Source organism: Ruditapes philippinarum, unplaced genomic scaffold, assembly GCF_026571515.1.
Source record: "Ruditapes philippinarum isolate M1 unplaced genomic scaffold, ASM2657151v2 ctg5788_1_1_1_1, whole genome shotgun sequence".
Classification (NCBI taxonomy): Eukaryota; Metazoa; Mollusca; class Bivalvia; order Venerida; family Veneridae; genus Ruditapes; species Ruditapes philippinarum.
In genome coordinates this window covers 1-20,694 of record NW_026854831.1, presented here as the reverse complement: position 1 = coordinate 20,694, position 20,694 = coordinate 1, and the positions used below count along the sequence as shown (strand labels likewise).

General features: G+C 32.3%; 1 protein-coding gene across 3 annotated transcripts; it reads right to left on the bottom strand.

Moving 5' to 3' along the window:
- Nucleotides 1-11,834: 11,834 nt before the first annotated feature.
- Nucleotides 11,835-17,552, bottom strand: LOC132741218 (C1q-related factor-like). 3 transcript variants are annotated; one of them, XM_060729346.1, is made up of 3 exons: nt 17,001-17,552; nt 12,598-12,717; nt 11,835-12,250 (listed from the first exon to the last, which is right to left on the bottom strand). In XM_060729346.1, the coding sequence occupies exons 1-3, from the start codon at nt 17,191-17,193 to the stop codon at nt 11,868-11,870; spliced, it is 696 nt and encodes a 231-aa protein (XP_060585329.1). In that variant the 5' UTR covers nt 17,194-17,552; the 3' UTR covers nt 11,835-11,867. The 3 variants fall into 3 exon arrangements, with proteins under 3 accessions (XP_060585329.1, XP_060585330.1, XP_060585331.1); XM_060729347.1 differs by lacking the exon at nt 17,001-17,552 and adding an exon at nt 14,138-14,313; XM_060729348.1 differs by lacking the exon at nt 17,001-17,552 and adding an exon at nt 13,019-13,288.
- Between the last annotated feature and the right edge of the window lie 3,142 nt (nt 17,553-20,694).

Genomic DNA, 20,694 nt, shown 5'->3' with positions numbered 1-20,694 from the left:
TTGTGTCCCAATCTGATATAATTCAGATTTTCTACTTTCAAGCATTTAAATCGTAAGGAAATTTATGCCTAAAAACTCTGGTCAAACTTGTAAATCAGTGTCCTTATCGATTTATTCCAAGAAATGATATGTAAATAGAAAAAGAAACTGTCATCGAAATATTTCTAAAATAAAACCATGCATAAACTCAAAGCATAATACATTATACATGTGAGAATGCAGAATTGCTTCGTGTTATATCATAGTTGGCATATAGACAATAAAATATAAGTAATTTGTATTTTTATTTCTCTTGGATATGTCTCATTAAAAATATTTTTGGTTAAAATCATCAGCAATTAATAGTGTATTTTTTAGATTTTTTTTATTTACAAGGTAAAGATGTAGAGGTGTCACAATAGGGACTACGATGGGATACCAGGCCGACCACAATTGCTATCTAAAACAACCAACAACTCAGAACAGAAAATATATTATATAATATACAAGTTTATTTACAAGAAACGAATATTTATAAATGAAAAATGATTATATATGGAAAATCACTACGCAAACAAACACTATCAACGTATCTCAGTCTATTTCTCCCGTAAAGTTTCTGTCATGATGTTTCTATAAAGTGGTGGCGTTGTTGAACAAAATTCGTCACAATGGCGGGCGTCTTGTATAAAATCTTATCAAGCGTAACTGTACTTCCTACAGTGTTGGCACAGTTGATAGGATCCTGAACAAGGGCATGCGTCACCCTTTAGCCATGGACATACGTGTGGAGGGCCCGTGTCATCTTCGGGTGTGTCCTCAAATAAGAAGCTACAACAAAGTATAAAACATGGTAAGTTCCATGATAATCAAACATAAGGGTAAAATAAAGTCCCTTGGAAAAGACTCGACCTTTGTCGGTTTCCAATAAAATAACGTGCTTCTTTGAATAAACAAAATGTCCACTATAGTACACCATACATTCCGTGGAACAAAAATTCAATCACATCCGCATAATACTGCGTTGCAAATATATTCAAATATACGCCACATAATAACCACCAATAAATAAACGTCTTCCAAAATCATGCCACTGAAGATCCTTCTCTAGAGATACGTTAGTTTGATACGTTGTATTTACTTATAACAAAAAACTGATGTTAAATGAAATGAAGTAAGATGATAACGTAAATTAAATTGATTGAAACAAATCATTACGATACTGCAGCATTTTACATAAAGTTACACAATACGGTCGAACCATAATAAATTATTTATGAATAGATATATATATATATCATCTATAAATATTCATGGCTCCTACACAATTACAATATAATTAAAACTTCAATTAACATACATCAATTAACATGTCTCGGTATAAATTTGCAATAGCGAAACACTAGAATAAAAAGAGCTTTTAAAATTTAATCTGCAAAAATTTAGAAAAACAATAAATTACTGCCAAATAACTAAACCTGAATCAAATAAACTATAATTCTAATAGAAAATAGTATTTTACGAAATAGCAAAAAATTAATGAAACAAAATCACTAGAAAATTAAATTTTACCTTGTACAAGCTATAATTGTCTGTCACAATCATAGTGACCTGTATAACGTCCAGTGCATTGCAAATATATCACTTAAAATTTAGTCATTATATAGCAAACTACTGAGTACTGAGCAGGAAAACGGATCGTGCAAAACATGAAAAATCGATTTGCCCGAAATAAAGCTGGGACGGCGGAAAAAAATAGTTATGTAAAATAAAGGCCCATCCTTCAAATACAGACATAAAACATATATCTGGTTCATAAAACAAAATGTAACTTTCTTATTACTGAAAGGATTTTCGTGAAATAAACGGCAAGATGTTTAAATTGAGACATGGAAATTTGTGCAAACAATAAAAATACTCTAAATAATAATTTCACCCGAAAACTCTAAATGGAACAAAAGATGATGCAATCTCACATCAATGAATATAGAGTAAAAATGAGGTTCGGCGTGAAAATATAATGCAAGATTTTACAAACGTACTTTCACTTTGGTGACACTTACGCCCCCCTTTTAAATAAGAAAATTGATAAATTTCTTTAATACAACAAAGTGAAAACGACAAATTTTAAAATGTAAGTAGAAATACTGTACACCATATTCATAACCACCATAAATACTACACTACACTCTACATTTATACCCTGCTTAAATAATCTGTCTGGGATTGCTCTAATCTTCAATCCTGTATGGCTGCAAAAGCAAAGACCATCTCATTATTCTAGAGTTACTTAACTTTGCCTTGTTAAGATACAAAAAGCGGCTGGTGATCTGTCTCTAGAATAAATTCCTTACCAAACAAGTATCTGTGAAATTTAGAAATTGCCCAAACAATACCAAGGCACTCTTTCTCTATTACAGAATACTTCTGTTCTCTTGGTAACATCTTTCTACTGGCATACAGCTAACTGGAAATTTCTCCTCACCTTGTTCTTGAAGTAATACAGATCCTAATCCACAATCAGAAGCATCAACTCTGAGAATAAATATCTTGTCTAAATCTGGTAATTTCAAATGCGCGGACCGGTCAAACTAGCCTTAAGAGTCTGAAAAGCCTTTTTCTGACTTTCACCCCATTCAATACGATTTGGTTTGAAACTTTTTTGTCAAATCGGTCAACGGAAACAGCAAATGGCGGCAAAGTTAGGGAACTGAACTTCCGGTACCCCAAGACACAACCCCTAAAAATTGCCAGACTCCTCGCTTAGTCGTGGGTCTCTCGGCCTCCTGCATTGCCTTGACCTTACTGAGAACAGGTTCAATGGACTTACTACCTCCTATCATATGACCTAAACATTCCCAATTTTTCAAAACATATGAAACACTTGGACGGTCTAGCAGTAAGCCTAGACTCTCCTTATTGGGTAAATAACTCATACAATGCATTGATATGCTCTGGCATGTGACTGTATAGACCAAAATATCATCTATAAAACTATCTGAGTGACCTAGATCTTTCAAAACCTTTCTCATCAGTCTACAGAACGTTGCAGGGGCATTGACTAAACCAAAGGGCATTTTCCGGAGTTGAAAAAGTCCCGACGGGGTTTTCAAATGCGGTCAATAGGTTTTGCATTGTCAGAAAAAGGAACTTGCCAGTATCCTTTTACTAAGGTCAATTTTCGAAAAATACCTGTATTTTGATAATTTCGAAAATATCTGTTCCATATTGGGCATCGGTTCCGCATCAAATACCGTGCATTTAATTGATCTGTCTAAAATCAATACAGAACCTAATCGTGTTATCCTTTTCCTGATAAGGACAATGGACTAGAAAACGGAGCATTAGAAAGTTCGATAACTCCCAACTCTAGCATTTTATCAACTTCTTCCTTTACTATCTGCTGTGAGTGAAAAGGAATAGGATAACCCTTAGTCCTTACCGGTTCTGACGGTGTCAACTTAAATGTCATGCTGAACTAATGACGTATTTCCGGTATATCTGTTAAAACATCTGAAAATTTCTTTAACAAGGTTGCAATCTGAGTCTTACAATCTGTTTGTAAGTCAGGATTGACCTGAACATCTTTATAATGTCTCTGAACCTTTCTTCAATGGACATAACAATATGTCACTTTATCATCTTGGTAACTTGTTTCTAAACCATCATCTTCCTCTAATCTATCATACCCATTTTCCGCTTCTACAACAGCTGCACTTACCTTTGCCAATGCACCTCGTTCTGGTTCGAAATTTCTTTCAACATACTCCTTCAGCATATTGGCATGGAAAGTTTTGATCTTATTGTTACCTATGTCTATCCGATAATCTAATTTGTTCACGACCTCGGACCTTTCCATTGTAAACAACACTTATTGCGTTTTGTAGGTATAAGAACCAGATACTTTACTTCCCTTTTTAAAAGTTCTATCTCTAGCTTTCCTGTTGTAATACTTTCTATACCTAATACTGCTCTTCTCTAACTCCCTGCTGTGCTATCTTAACATGTTACTTTCTAGTCTTTCTTGCAAATCAACTACATACTGATAAGTTGTCTTAACTTCGTCATTCTCTGTTTTTCCCTGACCATAACTCTCCAAAATGGTAATTGGACCTTTATACTACGTCCATATAACAATTCAAATGGCGAGAATCCTAAACTTTCTTGTGGAACTTCCGATACGCAAACAACTATAGCATTCAAATACTTTTATCCCCAATCTTAGGTCTTCACTACACATCCGTTTCAACATCTGCCTTTTAAACTACCATTAAATTTTCTCCACTAAACCATTACACATCGGATGATACGTGTAGTTGTTAACTGTCTAAGAGACAGCAACCTACTAACCTCATTCATTAATCTGTGAAGTAAATTGTAGATCCACAATCTGTAAGATTTCCTTTGGAACACCAACTCATACATTCAAAATAAGCTTTGGCTACTTTTCATTCTCATCTAGGGAATGCAATTGTTTTAGGGAAACTGGGAGAAGTCACCCTGGTCAAATATATCGGTTTTCCTATCAGTCATAGGTTTGATCGGGGCCAAAAATTAACGGCAAACTCTTTAAAAGGATATCAATCAAAGGGATCTTACCTAAAATTACCTTACTTATTTACCTTTTTGAAATTACTTTTTCAAAAATTCCCGATGACAAAATCGTCTAACCTCTAAAGAAAAACCTGGCAATAAAATCCCCCAAACTCTATCACTTGCTTCCTAATACCAAGATGTCCCGCAAAACGGGTCATGCCTACTTTTAAAACAGTTCCCCAAAACCCTTAGGAACTATAACTGGGGTACTTACTCCCTTTCCCGCGAAACTCTCTAAAAAACATCTTTTTCCTGATCTGAAACTTTACTTGCCCTTTTTCCTTTTACGTTTTAAAAGTACCTTCCCCCTCTTTCTTTTTTCTCATCTAAAACACCGCTTCTTCTTTCAAAACCTACATTTTTGATTCTAAAATTTGAAGGAACTTTAAGTCTTCTTGACTTTAACTTTACCGCGATTTCTTGTTCTACTGCTGAAGCTAAATTACCAAAAAATTTTGGGTTTTACAGCACCCTCTTGTACCGATAATTACTATTTGTGATTTTCTACACTAGTCTCTACAACCCCCTAATACGGAACAAAAAAATCAATTAAAACCCATTAATCGTGCCCCACAAGTCTTTTTACGGGGCTTTCCCAAAAAAACCTTTAAAATTTCCTTGTCATAAATGTACACCAGTTTTTTCTGTTTCAACTATAGCTTTTACCATTACAATATACCTCTAGTTGTGGACATGAATTTATAGTAACTGTACCCCAAGTCTTCAAAATCCCCCAAGTTCTATCAAACTACTACCACTATCTGATCTGGCCATCGAAATTTTCGAATCTGCATCTTCTCTAGTTTCTTTCCTATCCTCCTACTCCTACCTCATAACCTCCTCACCTTCTATAACCCTGATTCGAAGCTATTAATCATTCTTACTTTGGATTCATTGGAGATTCGTTCTACTGTTAAGGCTGCGTTAGTCTGCGCTAAGCTTTATTTGTACCTTATTTTCTACGAAAAAAATCTGTAGGCCCTAACGAACAATATGTGCATTTATAACCCTTCATACTGCTGAAGAGCCTATCCGTCTATTTACATCTATCTTTACCGTCTTTGGCATACGATAACTACTTACCTTGATTTCTATCTACAGGTCTATCGGCAGTGCATAAGGCTTAGCTCTTTCTTTAATTCCATGATTCACTATCATACTTCGGACCTCTCTAGTCTTGGCAAACAAATCTGCATCTTCGCTACTTCACGGCGCTGAAAACACTCTTTTAAGCTAACTAAGGTTCTGATATAGTTCTTTATTGCAGATATCTAAAAATTGATCCCTTACTATGAAGTCTAACAACTTTTCATAAGTCTTCTCCACCTTACTCAATCTTAGCCAACCATTCTAAGTATCTAGAAATTTCTAGCTAGGAACATAACAAAAGTCTCATTTTCACGGGGCCTTTCAAGTCCTAAAACTTCTTTCTTATACCCATCATCAGTCAACTCAAACTGCCTTAACAAAGCATCTTTCAGCTTATCATAATCCGTCTATCTTCTAATGGAAGCCTATCAAATACCCCTAGCAGTACCTTTTAACAGAAACGGTAAGTTTAGTGACCACATTACATGTTCCCAATTCTGAGCAGACGCATAAGTTTCATAAACATTCAAATACGCATCCATAGAATCAATCTTTTCGTCAATGGAGTCATCTTAAACCTTAACCTTACCTATTACCTTCTTACCTAACATATCTAACTCTATCTTCATCTTATGTTCTGTATTTAACTTCCTAGTTTTCTGCTTCCTCCTTCTCTCTTTCTAACTGACGAGCTATTTCAACTTCCTTTGCAACCCTAGCCCGTCATTACTTAACTTCTCTTTTTCCATTCCTATCTCTATTTCTAAACTTCTCTTTTGCAACCCTAGCCTCATTACTTAACTTCTCTTTTTCCATTCCTATCTCTATTTCTAAACTTCCTAAAGTTTCGGCTTCCTCCTTCTCTCTTCTAACTGACGAGCATAATTAACTTCTCCCAGAAATCTTAAACGGGCGTGAAAATATAATGCAAGATTTTAACAAACGTACTTTCAACTTGTGAAAGAGGCCGGGGGCGCTCCGTGGCCGAGTGTTAAGGTCGTTGACTTCAAACCACTTGCCCCTCACCGCTGTGGGTTCGAAATCCCCTACATAGGGGGACTTTGGGATTCTTTCAATGTGAGGAAGCTATCCAGCTAGCTTAAACGGGACCGTCAGTGGTTCTTACTCAGGTTGCCCCCGTTCGTGCCTGAAATAATGCACGGAAAAGGCACCTGAGGTCTTCCTCCACCAGTAAAAGCTGGAACGTTCGCGATTATGACCTATACTGTGGGTCGATGTGACGTAAACCCCCAAACAAAACAAAACAAAAAAATGTTAAGAGGCCAGAGCACATCGTTTTTATTTTTTTAATTTAAATGTCCCTAAAGCCACTACAGTGTATAGTTTTTCAAACACTGAATTTTCCATTTTCAACTTGTTTGCTTCTTACAATTGTAATAGAATTTCTAAAAGTATTGCATGTAATCCGCTGGTTTATTACATGTATACTTATAATGTGTATCCCTAATCGGCCCTGTCCGAAAATCAGCACAGGTGAAGCAGAATTATTTTAGAATAGCTTGAAGGTTAACTCATATCTTGACCTAGAAAAATATGTAAAACAAACCACAAGAATCGGAAGTTAGAAAGTGATATTATAACTTCCTTCAAATAGAGATTACCATAACAAAAAAGACTAACATGGTGGTAAAGTGGTTTGAAAAACTCTCCTTGTTAACATGCATTTTTCAAAAATAGATATTTATACGTAACCATTGTATCTGTATTCTAATTTATTAAATAACTGCTGAATATTCAGCGTAAACCCCCGCGGTATGAGTCACGAAAATAGTTTCTTCTTTTTTCTAATGCGCGACAAGTTTTTTCTAAAGTCACGAAAACCCTTTTGATTTGTTTAATAATAATGTTTTGTATAATGTAGAAATATTTATTTCCTACTAATTTTAATTTCTTTGGAACTCAGAGCTTACACCTTTTATTATAGTAAATAATTTGACTGTAATTTGCATATTGCGCCATAAATACTACGGATAAAAACGTTTTTATCAATCAATATACGTTCATATTTTAACTTGGATAACTTAAAATTTGGGAAATTGAAAAGGCTAAAAATATTGAAGATTTTTAAGAATATCCCGACAAAGGGAATGGGAGTTTTTAAAGGATCAAATTCAGTATTATTTCTTGGCTGTTAATCGGTTTTGAGGACACTTTGCGCGATTGTAGCCGACTCGAAATCCCATATGTAGATGATTTAGCTGATGAACGCGCCTGAGGGCGCGGTCCGTTCGCAAAAAAATAAATAGGAGTCGCTTCGTTCAGAAAATGAAGTCATTATTCCCCGTTTTTAGAAGTGTTATTTGTGATAAGGGCAAAACAAGCGTTAACCAAATTAAAATAAGGGAATTCAGTTTTTAGTCAACTAAATATTTGGGCCGGTTCTTGATCTTAAACATGGAACAGATGTTCCCCTATTTTCAGATTGTCAAATACTTGTCCCTTTATTTTACTGAAAATAACCATTTGTTACATTAATTTTATTTCAATTAACTTGTATACAATATAAACAGAGAGCCGTTGTTCAGAGGGCTGCACTTTTCAATCTCACTAAAGTTCAGATCTTAAAATTTATTTCTTACATGTAGATTCTGGTTAAACACCATTTATGATTCGGCCTTCCCATTATGATTCAGATTTCCCGAGAAAGCTTTTTTTAAAAGCCACGCAATCAAAATCGGTTTTTCACAGATATGGGGGCATTAGACGAAATTACCTAAAATTTTCGTTGTTCTTGGAAGTTTAAACAAAGTGTAGATTTTGCTAGAAAAAAATGGTTGATGTCATCTGAAACAAGTTAACTGGAAATAATAGACTCAATTTTAATGGACAAGATTGTATTGCCAGTTTTACCTGCCGGATATAATTGACAACGGCCTTGTTTGTTCTTGAAAGAAAAGACTGACTTTTCAAATAGCGCTTGGGTTCAAACCCCAGAAAAAAAAAACCAAAAAGATGCAATATTTTTATTTCAATTTTTCTTCTTTTAGTTTTTGTCAGATTATGTATTTTCTTTCAAATTTATTTCTACAATTTGTGGTTGTTTTTTTTTTAATCAAGTTTTATGAAATAACAGAAACAGAAAGTTTTATTTTGACGTATACAAAGTACAAAGTCAATACAATAATACATTTCATACATACATATATCAATTCACAAAATCAATTGGATAGTCTGCCAAATTTCTTGACGGTGAACAGTTTATTCTATTTTGTTTCCTTCAGTCTAGGATTTGACATATATCAGTTTACATATTTATTAAATAGTTTTATATTGAGTTACGAACATGTTGACAAAAATAGCCGTGAATTTCACATACATTTATTGTGTCAACTTGCAATAAGTTATCTATACATACGTAAATAAACAACCGATATCTAACTATATAATGAGTATATTTCTATATTGATTTCGAAGGGAGCTAATTAAATGTAAGTCTTTGTCAATTGTAATTTAACGAGTTAATCATAACGTTAATTAACATCTATGATTGGTTAGCACTTCTGTATCATAGTATAGGTAATATTACATTTAAAACATTTTTTATCCAGATAAAGGTGAATTAAACCAACTATTAGTATTCACACTATACTAAATTGAAAAGGGAATATAACTCCAAAACGTACAGCTAACCTTTAAAAACGAAAAGAAAAGGTTAAAATTGGCTATTCCAAAAAATATTTCGAGCACAAGTTGTAATTTAAGAAAAAGCCTTACGCTACTTTGGGTCAATGAAGAAAAATAATATTCTTAATACAAAATTTTTAACTTGAGCACAGGAGTAATTATTCCTTTTTTACAAAACATATATTAATATTATAGTAGTTATCGTAACCGAATTGTAACCTTAGCCATAAAAGTTTTGTCTATACATAAGTTAATGACACCGGATAACTAACTTTAATACTAATTGTTAGAATTTCGCACGGGAGTTAAAATTAAATGTGGTTTTGTCCATATCGATATTTCGAGTCAAAAACGCCATTGCACTTATTCCCAAAATGGTTTTGGCTAATTATAAGATATTTTCAAGACTAAATATAAACTAATAATTTATTTAAAATTAAGGGAACTGAAAGTTGACCAAGAAACATTTCCATATAAAGTTTTGCTATTCTTTCAATCAATGTTTGGCTAATTAATAATATATTTCATAAACTTTTAATATAACTAATCATTCTTTTACCGAAAAAGGGTTGTTCCAAAATGACGTAGACTAATTATTTTCTCTTCAAACCTGAACGTCATAAACTTTAATTAAAAAATTTCCAGATATTTCCTTTTGGTCATTTTGTTAATTTTACCTTCTTTAAAGGTAAATAGCCACTTATATAATAAGCGTAACGCTTTTTTTATCAGGGGGTTTTAATATTAAACAGTACAACATAAACCCGGAAGCATGATAAAATATTAGTCAGTTTGGAGAGCATGCTTCTTAAAAACATTCCTTTAACGTCCAGCATAAATAAATTATGGGAATATACATTCCTGTGGAACGACGTTCATTCATTTTTAACGTCATATCCCAAACAAACATTTAATGTAACGCTTACTTTTGAAAAAATCTGTAGCATAATATGTAAACACAATGCATTTTTTAAAATTTCCCAAAATGGCGACGTCAGATGAAAAATGCGGTGGGCGCAGGCGCGATGTTATTGAATACTGGTGTTCAATTCAAGAGGCGTCCAAGCATTAACTGACAACATGAAGAACATTATATTTTATCAAGATAATGCACTTTGGGCCATAGATCTCAGGAGACACAGCTTGAACTTTTGATGTGAAGGTTTTTTAGAGACTTCCATATAAGCCCTTTAGACTTTGCAGTGTTTCCTTATGTGAAATAAGCCACAAATAACGCAGGTCCCCACTGAGGTTCGAAAAATTTCAAGGGGTACTAAGCAAGGAAACTCGACGAGTGTTGAGAACATTAAAGTAGGAATTTGATTTTGAAAATGGGGTTATGATAAATGGGTCGCCCGACACCGACAAGTGGATCGAGAAACACGGAGAATACTTTGAAAAACATTTTTTTAAATCTTGTAAACGTCATGACGTTTATGACGGCGTGCGCCGGGTAAGTATAGGTAGCATTCTTTAAATTTTTTAATAACTTGGTCATTTTTGGAGGTAATTTTTGATTTTATTTCGCATAGACACACATAAAAGGTGTATTGACTTTTCCCTGGCTTGACGACTCTATTGTTTTATAATTGATTGAGTAACAGACTTTGTCTACGATATTTTGGGACAACCCTCGTAAATTAGAACTGTACGGTTGACCAGAAACATCCATATAAACACTATTAGGCTTATGAAAAATAACATCTTATTTACAACATCAAACTATAAACATACATATATACAAACTAACACAGTCCTGGTTGAACCAAAGCAACCATATAAACACTAACAGGGCATATAATAAATAGCACGTTTCAATATTTCAAGACAATTTACACTAATCCGTAATATTAATAATCGAATTTCTTATAGACATTGCGTTTTTACAGTATAACCCTAATTTATAAAGAGCAGTCTTATTTACTGTTTGTAACTATTCTAAAAACTTATATACACTTGGTTTGATATAATAATATTTTGCTATAAATTTTTTTCGTAAATCTGAATAGAGAGGGCATATAATAACAAATGTACACTATTAACTGTGAAATATGTGAAATTTGATAGCAAAACTAATTAAAAATAGTTTCAAGATAATTGTTATTAAACATATTTTTATGCCCGATTACATTGTACAAAATCTAACGGGATTTTTTCACTCCATCCTCTTCTTATTTGATGTAAAATGAAAGGTAACATAGATTTTACTTTAATTTATTTCAAGTTATTAAAAATTACATGTATAGTTCTGTATAATCACTTTTCAAATAAGGAAAATATGAAATAAGTGAAACTTTTCTACAGAAAATGAAAACAAAATTGTTGTTGTTGTTGTTGTTGTTGTTGTTGTTGTATAAAACCGATACAAAAGTTATTAACAAGATGGTAAACTTTTGTATTTTTTTTTCTTTCTATTTTTTTTTCTATTTTTTTTTAGTATTTATGTATAGAATATAATAAAGTTTAATTGAATACAGTTTTAAACGCCTTTTGAAAAAGTGTAAATTAATCTTATAAATCTAATACTTTTATGTTATTAACTGACTGCGATTGGTCAATTAATATGAAACACGAAATCCGGTGAAAGAAGAAAACTTGTACATGTGGTTTTGTCCAAAGCAATCCGATAGCACAACAATATCTCCTGCTTTTAAATGATAAACAAGTGATCCTGATCCTGACTGATATCCATCATTGACATTAGTACCACTGTTTACTACTAACTTGTTAATACCGTTGATAGAAAAAGAACATCCGCTTTCATAAACACCCGGGCTTCTGAAAAAAGTTGCTGTGAAGAAGTAGAGTCCTGGATGTCTACAAGTGAACACACCTGAGGACACATTATAGTTGTCGCCTGTATTGTATATTACGTCTTTGAACTTAAGGGGATAACCGGAGGATGTATCTGGGTTATCTACAGCAAATCCGACCGACACGTCTGAAAAATGATATTGAAAATTATAACAAGTCATTTTTACACAATTTTATTTTTGTTGTTGTTGTTGTTGTTGTTTTTTCTTTTTTTTCTTAAATGTAAAAGTTTACTCTTATGTTCCCAAAATAATGTCTGCCATACAAGATCAAAAAAAAATCTGATAACTACCTCTTTCCTTTTTATTACAGTGCAACCGTGCTAGTTATACACCCATTTCTTTTATAGAAAGTGTCTGAAGTTATTGTTTTAATAATATGGATGCAACTGATAGTTAAGATAATTTAGAGCTAATCTATGTAATTTCTTAAGGTAGAATATTGATTGATACATATAAAGAGCAGTGTACTTACTTGATTCATTTAATTTGTTCGTCAAATTTTGGAGAACTTCTGTCTGAATCTGTCCCTGTGCGTGTTCAAGCTTATCAATTTTTTGGCTTAGAGATGTCACCAGTTTCTGCATATCCTCTCCTAAAGAGTAAACGTTTTACAAAAGTAATAAAACAGCAATGTAGTAAACCTATTCTGGTTCCAAAATTATTTAATCTAAGCTTTTTATCACAAATTGTACATAAGTGATAAATCTCTTGATGAGTTAACAGAAATACATGAGAAAGCTAGTTTACAATATTTCAAAATAATGTATCAATTTATATTTATCTTCGGAACACGTCCTCTATTATTCTTATTTGAGCTTACCCGGAGAATGACGGAAATAGCCGATATGTTTCTATTGTTTGCAGATAGAATTCGACCAATCAGAAGTTCTTACTTTTGAAAAATTTCAACAAATCACCAGATGCAAAAGACATCTCACATGGTTCTTTTTAAAGACGCAAACTTGTTATGCTCACTATCAGTTCTACAAACGTCGATACATTACTTTCCCCTACGAGATGTTTCGTGCCGAGACTTGGCATAAGAAATCTTTTGGTACGGCAACTCCAGTCCGGAAGTTGTCTACATCATCCCAGCGCTACAACCAAATGTATTTGTTAAAGGCCCACAAACAATGTCTGTTAAAACCTAGCTCACCACCAACATTGGTTTGTGTCTTTATATATTGAAATCGTTTCCGTATGTAAATTTACCAACTTTAGTTTTTGCATATTATTATGCTCATTATCAGTATAATGACGCTCTACCAATGTCGTTACAAATGTAGAAAAATGTAGGCAAAATAGTATTTTGACTTCCATACAAAATACTAATTCTACAAATTGCCAATTGAGCAAAAGTTGCAGGTACGAGTTCATGAATATGGCTATTCAATTTTTTTTATATAAACTGTGATAAGTTACAAAAAAGTTTTTGTAAAATAAAATTGATAGCGTTTCTGAGGCATAGTGTTCCTTTAAGTATTTATATAAAACATATAACGTATGAATATGACGGCAGGAATTTTTTTACAATTTCGAGATGATGATGACGATGATGATAATGACGATGATGATGATGACGATGATGATGATAATGATAATGACGATGATTGACCTATGATAAATGCACAATGTTGATACTGCTCAATAAATATTTGTTATATATGTTACAAGAAAGCATGTGCCAAAATATATATTTCATATTTTTAAATCATCAGAAGTATGGGACGCTTAACCGTCATAATAGAGCATCGTGATAGATGCAACACCGCCCCCCCCCTTGTTGTGAGCTATATCCATTGCAATTCTGGCCAGGTGCCGAAGAATAAAGCTCTCTGGAATCATTTAATTTATTGGTTGAGACCTACATGTGGTGTAACATAGCTTATGTAATTCGATTTCTTGACCTTTTATATTGATTCAACGCAAATGTAATTATCAATTAATTTATCATATTCACACAATTAAATAAACATTTTTACATACAGAAAACATTGTTTAAGGCGACTTACCAGAGCACTCTCTATTCTGACACTGAACTGTTTCTGTACCATTACCGTTACAGCCAAAGCCATTATCTATCGGCGAAACGCTTGTGCATGTTCGCATCCTCCATTTGAATCCTTGTCCACATTTGGCGTTACAAGGCGACCAATCAGACCAGTTTGTCCAAATACCAGCTACCGTTGCCCCTACAATATAATATAAATAATAATAAAGACTTTATTTAAAGAGGCAACATAGTTATGCATGCCCAGTCTTCCCTATGAGCCTCTATCAAATATACAATGTACATAGTATGAACATTTACAACAAAAGGTATGATAAACAACAACAGAAAAATCATTGTTAAAAATAGTTAAGAAACATATAAAATGAATATCTAGAGGGAAACAAAAAAGAAAGAAAAATGACAAAAGGCATTACATAGACAATGAAAGTAAAATATACATTTCTCATTTTATTATACAACGTGATAGGTTTTTTCCAACCAGAGAACCACCATTTCAGATAATTATTTTTGAATGACTTTAAATTTGTAGAGTTTCTTATATCTAAGGGAAGATAATTCCAAAGTTTTGAGCCAGAATATGATAAAGATTTTCTGCAGAACTTAAGTCTAGGTTTCGGGATTTGAAGTAGTTTTTGTTCATATGATCTTACATGTGTATTTTTTGTGTAAGTAAAAAGGTTTTGCATATAATCAGGGAGGACTTGTAGCTTTTTTATAATTAACTCTTTCAGAAAATTTCATCCAGTTTAATTCAGAAAATAATTCATCAGTGGGGGCATCAAAATCTTTGTCTAATATTATTCGCACTGCCCGTTTCTGAAATGTATACAAGTCATTTAGGATTTCCTTACTGCAATTTCCCAAAAAAGTGCAACAATAGTCTAAATAGGGAAGAATGTATGCATTAAAGAAAATTTTCCTTAAATGAACATTTAGAAATTGTTTTATTCTCAAAAGCAGGTATAGTAATGAATTGCATTTATTCAGTGTCATTTTGACTTGCGTTTTCCAGTTCAGTGTATGATCAACATGGACACCTAAAAGTTTTTTCTGTTTCTGAAAATTGTAAGCTTTCTGCAGCTCCGCTGATAAAGAGTAAACGGTTTACAAAACTAATAAAAGATCAATTTAGTGAGCCTGTTCTGGTTCCAAAAGTATTTAATCTAAAGATGTGTGAAGTTGGTGGCCTAGCGGCTCAGTGGCCAAGCGACGTGAAGTTGGCGGCCTAGCGGTGTGAAGTTGGCGGCCTAGCGGTCAAGCGGCCTGATGGCCGAACATTTGAATGTTTTTGAAATGTTATATAAACAAGGAAACGGCATTTAATTGATATTAAACATATTAAAGAGCAGTTGTTACTTAAAACATTGTTTTCACTTTAATCTGTTCGTAATTTTGATCAGGCGTAGCTAGATCGACGCGATCGAGTTTTCTGTCTGAATCTGCCCCTGTGCGTGTTCAAGCTTATCAATTTTTTGACTTAAAGTTGTCACTAGTTTCTGCAGATCCCCTGCTAAAGAGTAAACGGTTTACAGAAATAATAAAAAAGCAATGTAATCAACCTGTTCTGGTTTCAAAGGTATCTAATTTAAGCGTTTTATCATAAAGTCTAAATTAGTGATAAATCTTTAGATGAGTTAACAGAAATACATGAGAAGACTAGTCGAGAATATTTAAAAATAATGTTTCAATTCATATTTAACTTCGGAACACTTCGCCTATCATTCTAATTTGAGCTTATCCAGAGACTGATGGAAATAGCCGATATGTTTCTATTATCCGCAGATACAATTCGACCAATCAGAAGTTCTTACTTTTGAAAAAAAATAACAAATCATCATGTCAGATCAACTGCAAAAAGACATCTCGCATGTTTATTTTTAAAGTATCAGTATTATGACGTTCTACAAACGTCGTTACATTACTTTCCCCTACGAGATGTTTCGTGCCGAGACTTGGCAAGGGAAATCATTTGGTAAGGCGACTCCAGTCCAGAAGTTGTCTGTATCGGTTTAAGGCACATAACCCTGTCTGTTGAAACCTAGCTCACCACCAAGAGTGGTTTGTGTCCTTCTATATTGGAAACGTTCCCTTATGTAAATTTACCAACTTTAGTGTTTGTATATTATTATGCTCAATATCATTATTATGACGTTCTACCAACGTCGTTACAAATGTAGCAAAATGTAGGCAAAATAGTATTTTGACCTCTATACAAAATACTAATTCTACAAATTGCCAATGGAGCAAAAGTTGCAGGTACGAGTTCATGAATATGGCTATTAAGATTTAAAAAAAAACTGTGATAAGTTACAAAAATAAGTTTTTGTAAAATAAAATTGATAGCGTTTCTGAGGCATAGTGGGCCTTTAAGTATTTATATAAAACATACATGTATAACGTATAATTATGACGGCAGGAATGTTTTTACGATTTCGACATCATGATGACGATGATGATAATAATGACAATGATTGACCTATGATAAATGTACAATGTTAATATTGCTCAATTAATATTTGTTATATATGTTACAAGAAAGCATGTGCCAAAAAATATATATTTCATATTTTAAAATCATCAGAAGTATGGGGCGCTTTATCCGTCAAAATAGAGCATCGTGATATATGCAAATCCACCCCACTCCTCCATTGCAATTCTGGCCAGGTGCCGAAGAATAAACCTCTCTGGAATCATTTAATTTATTAGTTGAGACCTACATGTGGTGTAACATAGCTTATGTAATTCGATTTCTTGACCTTTTATATTGATTCAACGCAAATGTAATTATCAATTAAATTATCATATTCACACAATTAAATAAACATTTTTACATACAGAAAACATTGTTTAAGGCGACTTACCAGAGCACTCTCTATTTTGACACTGAACTGTTTCTGTACCATTACCGTTACAGCCAAAGCCATTATCTATCGGCGAAACGCTCGTGCATGTTCGCATCCTCCATTTGAATCCTTGTCCACATTTGGCGTTACAAGGCGACCAATCAGACCAGTTTGTCCAAATACCAGTAACCCCTTCAAAAATTAAATTCATCACTTTTGCTTGCGGAACATATAATTATGTTGTTCATAAAAGCGAATTCACTGTCTTTTTAGGGAACCTCCATGGTCGAGTGGTTAAGATTGTCGACTTCAAATCACTTGCCCCGTGCTGCTGCTAATTTTCACAAATTAGTTTGTGTAACTGCGGTTTTAATTATATGTTGTTTTTATCCATATAACATTAATGAAATAGAAAAATAAGTCAAAGAAATCAGAATCAGTTGATAAATTATATATAAAGCTCTCTCAGCAAAAACATTATTCTGAGTTCAATGGCAGCTTTCGGTCATTTCCGTCAACATCCGGTAAATATGAGTAAAGTTATAATATTTGGGTCCCAATTTTAAACAATATAACACAAAACAAAAAACAATAAGTTCGTACTATATTTTCCTGGTGTTTCTTATTATTAAGCCATAAACAAACAAAAATAAAGATTATATTCTAATGTGTTTAATATAGCTTTTATCACCCAACAGACTTGCAGCAAGTTCGATAAATAAATCTTTAGTAACTGACCTTTATTATTTGAAGCCTTTGGGAAAACGTTTGTACCTCATGTATAACAGAAACGATACTGCTCGATAAATCAAACAGTTCCAAATTAAAATTTGAAATTAAAGCGACAGTACAACCTAAGTTACACTTCTTGGCTGAAGGAGTATTTTATCCCTGCAAAGCTCCCCTGGAACCATGTTTGAAAGAGATCATAAATTCTGCCCTTGCCTCAGTCCCTATTTATCTATCCGACGCAATTCGGTTTAAATTTTTTTTGCTGTGTTCCTGAACCCCCCGTAATGAGTATTTAACTCCATAACGAACATCAAAATTAAAATCAAAAATTCCCGGTTTTTATTTAAATTTAAAATCAAATCAAAAATTTATTCAATTTGCTGGCTCCATAACACGATACAAAACTAAAAAAAATTTAATAGGGTTTGAATTTACTTAGTTGATTGAAAATTGTTTATTCAATTAATTCTTTTCGAACCTTCTAAATTCCATTTTAAAGTAGAAAATTACTTTTTCCATTTGTGTTTATTCTTTTAAAAACAATTAAAACACTTTTTAAAGATGTATGAAAGCCATACTTAGGTCTGTGGTCCATTTTAACTTCCTTTAGTGAAAAGTTTCCCTGGGGTATGGTATTTAGGGTATTAATTTTTGGTTTAGAATTTTTTTTAAATTTTTAAAGTTTTATTTTAAGGTTTTTTTTTTTTAAGAATTCCAAATCTTCTAACAGGTTTTTGCAAAAAAAAACTGGGTTTGTTGTTGTTTTGTTGTTGGGTTTTTTTTTGGGTTGTTTGTAATTGGGTTAAAATAAGTGGTTCAATTTTCGTTTTCAAATCCATATCTTATATCAAAATCGGTTTAAAAATGCCAAATATTGAAATTAAATGCCTTATATTGAAATTAAATGCATAATATTTAAATTAAATGCCTAATATTCAAATTAAATGCCTAATATTTAAATTAAATTCCTAATATTTAAATTAAATGCCCAATATTCAAATTAAATGTCTAATATTCAAATTAAATGCCTAATATTTAAATTAAATGCCTAATATTGAAATTAAATGCATAATATTGAAATTCAACTGTTAAAGCACTACAGGAGAAAACGTTTTGTTACATTTAAGTTGTGCGTACATGTGTTGTTTAATTCATACGACCTTTTAGTCTTCGCTGTGGATCTGGACCATCACTTATAGGAAGCCAAGCTCCTTAGCCATTAAAAACCGATTTGTTAACTTTAAACCTGGCCTGATGGCATTGATCTCTAAAAATGTTACCTAAAAAAATCTGGGAAGGATTAATTAAAACGGACGTTAAATAATTGTTAAACAATATTATTTACTTTTCATCAAATAATAGTTCGTTATTGCTTGTAACGGAAATTTTAAACACGACTTGAAAGTTGAAATGTCAATTGAGACACTTGACTTTGCTTTGTTAACTATCAAAGGTGTACATGTAGTCGCATTGGTTTGACATAAAATACGTTAAAATCTTGATAATTCATGTAATATAATATTGATTATTTATTAAATTAAATTGATTTTTTATATTGTTGTTATATTGTTACAACAATATAACAAAAATATAAAAAAATGTCTATTTTTAATTATTTTTCTTTAATATATGGATATATAATTATTATATTAATGATTAACAAGATTGAAAAATCAATGCAACTACCACCTTTGTTTACTACGTCATACATACTTAAAAATTATTCAAAAAAGTAGAAAATCGTTTTTACTTAAGTTCAAGACCGCACCCAATAGTAGGCGTTTTTCGAAGAAATAACAGTAAAACGGACGTTAATTAACAATGGAGGAACACTACGTCATGGCTAATAGTACTTGAGATAATTGTTAAAAAAAAAAGTTTTTATAGATTTAATTGCCTGGTTTAGCCGTGAAAACGGGATAAGTGTTTTTTTCTTTGTATGCTCCCCCTCGGACTATTCTCGGAACAATTTAAGAAAAAAAAAGGTGAAAAAAACCTTCTTGAAAATTATTTTTAAACTCACAGTCAATGTTTACAGATTTTTTTAGATTGGTTTCAAATAATTCTATTCAAAAAATCATTGTTTTTTTTTTTTTAAGTTTTTTAAAAAAGAATGTAAAATGCTCCCACTTCGGACTTGATTTCAGATATTGCTCCACTCGGACCCAAATATATACAGATTTTGAAAGTACATTGCTGTGGTAAAGTTTTTATAAACTATTTTTCACAATTTTTATACCATTTTTGTCAATACGAGGTATGTTCAAAAGTTCGTGGACTTTTGCTGTCATTTTTTACTTGGTTTTCATAAAAACACTCTTAGTGGATATGAATCGGAAAGAGTGTCTTTTAATTTCTAACAGTAAGATTTAACTTTTTTTTTTAAACTTAATAATTTCCTTTACGAGTTATGTGCCACTTTAATAACCATGGCAACGCAACATGGCGCACGCCAAAATGTTCGTATTATGTTAAAATATAAACAAATGTGAATACAAACTGAATTATTTGTACCTTTTAGAAAATAAAGTCCAGTAAAACATCAAAAATAATATTTAAATTTCTAAATCTGAAATTTGGACGGCGTTTTGGGGCGTTTAATGTGAACAAACCCGGTTTTTTTAAATAGCAGTAAAAACAGACTGGTAAAAAATTTTAAAACGCAATGACCTTTTCGTGTTTTTTTAAAAATCTAATGGTACGGGTTTTTGAACCCTAAAAGAATTTAATTTTCTATCAGGAAATTTTAAAAAGAACAACTTGAAAACATTTTTTTTTATGAAAATAGTTACTTTGTAAAAAATAATGTTTCTGCCCCTACCATTTGGGAAAATAAAACAAAGTATAAATTTTTATTGGGCAAAATTTGGGCGATTTTTAAATCTTTAAATCATCATACCCTTCATTATAATTTTTTTTCCTAAAAAAACAAAATGAAAATAAATTTAGAAAAAAAAAAGATCATAGTTTTTCTTTTATC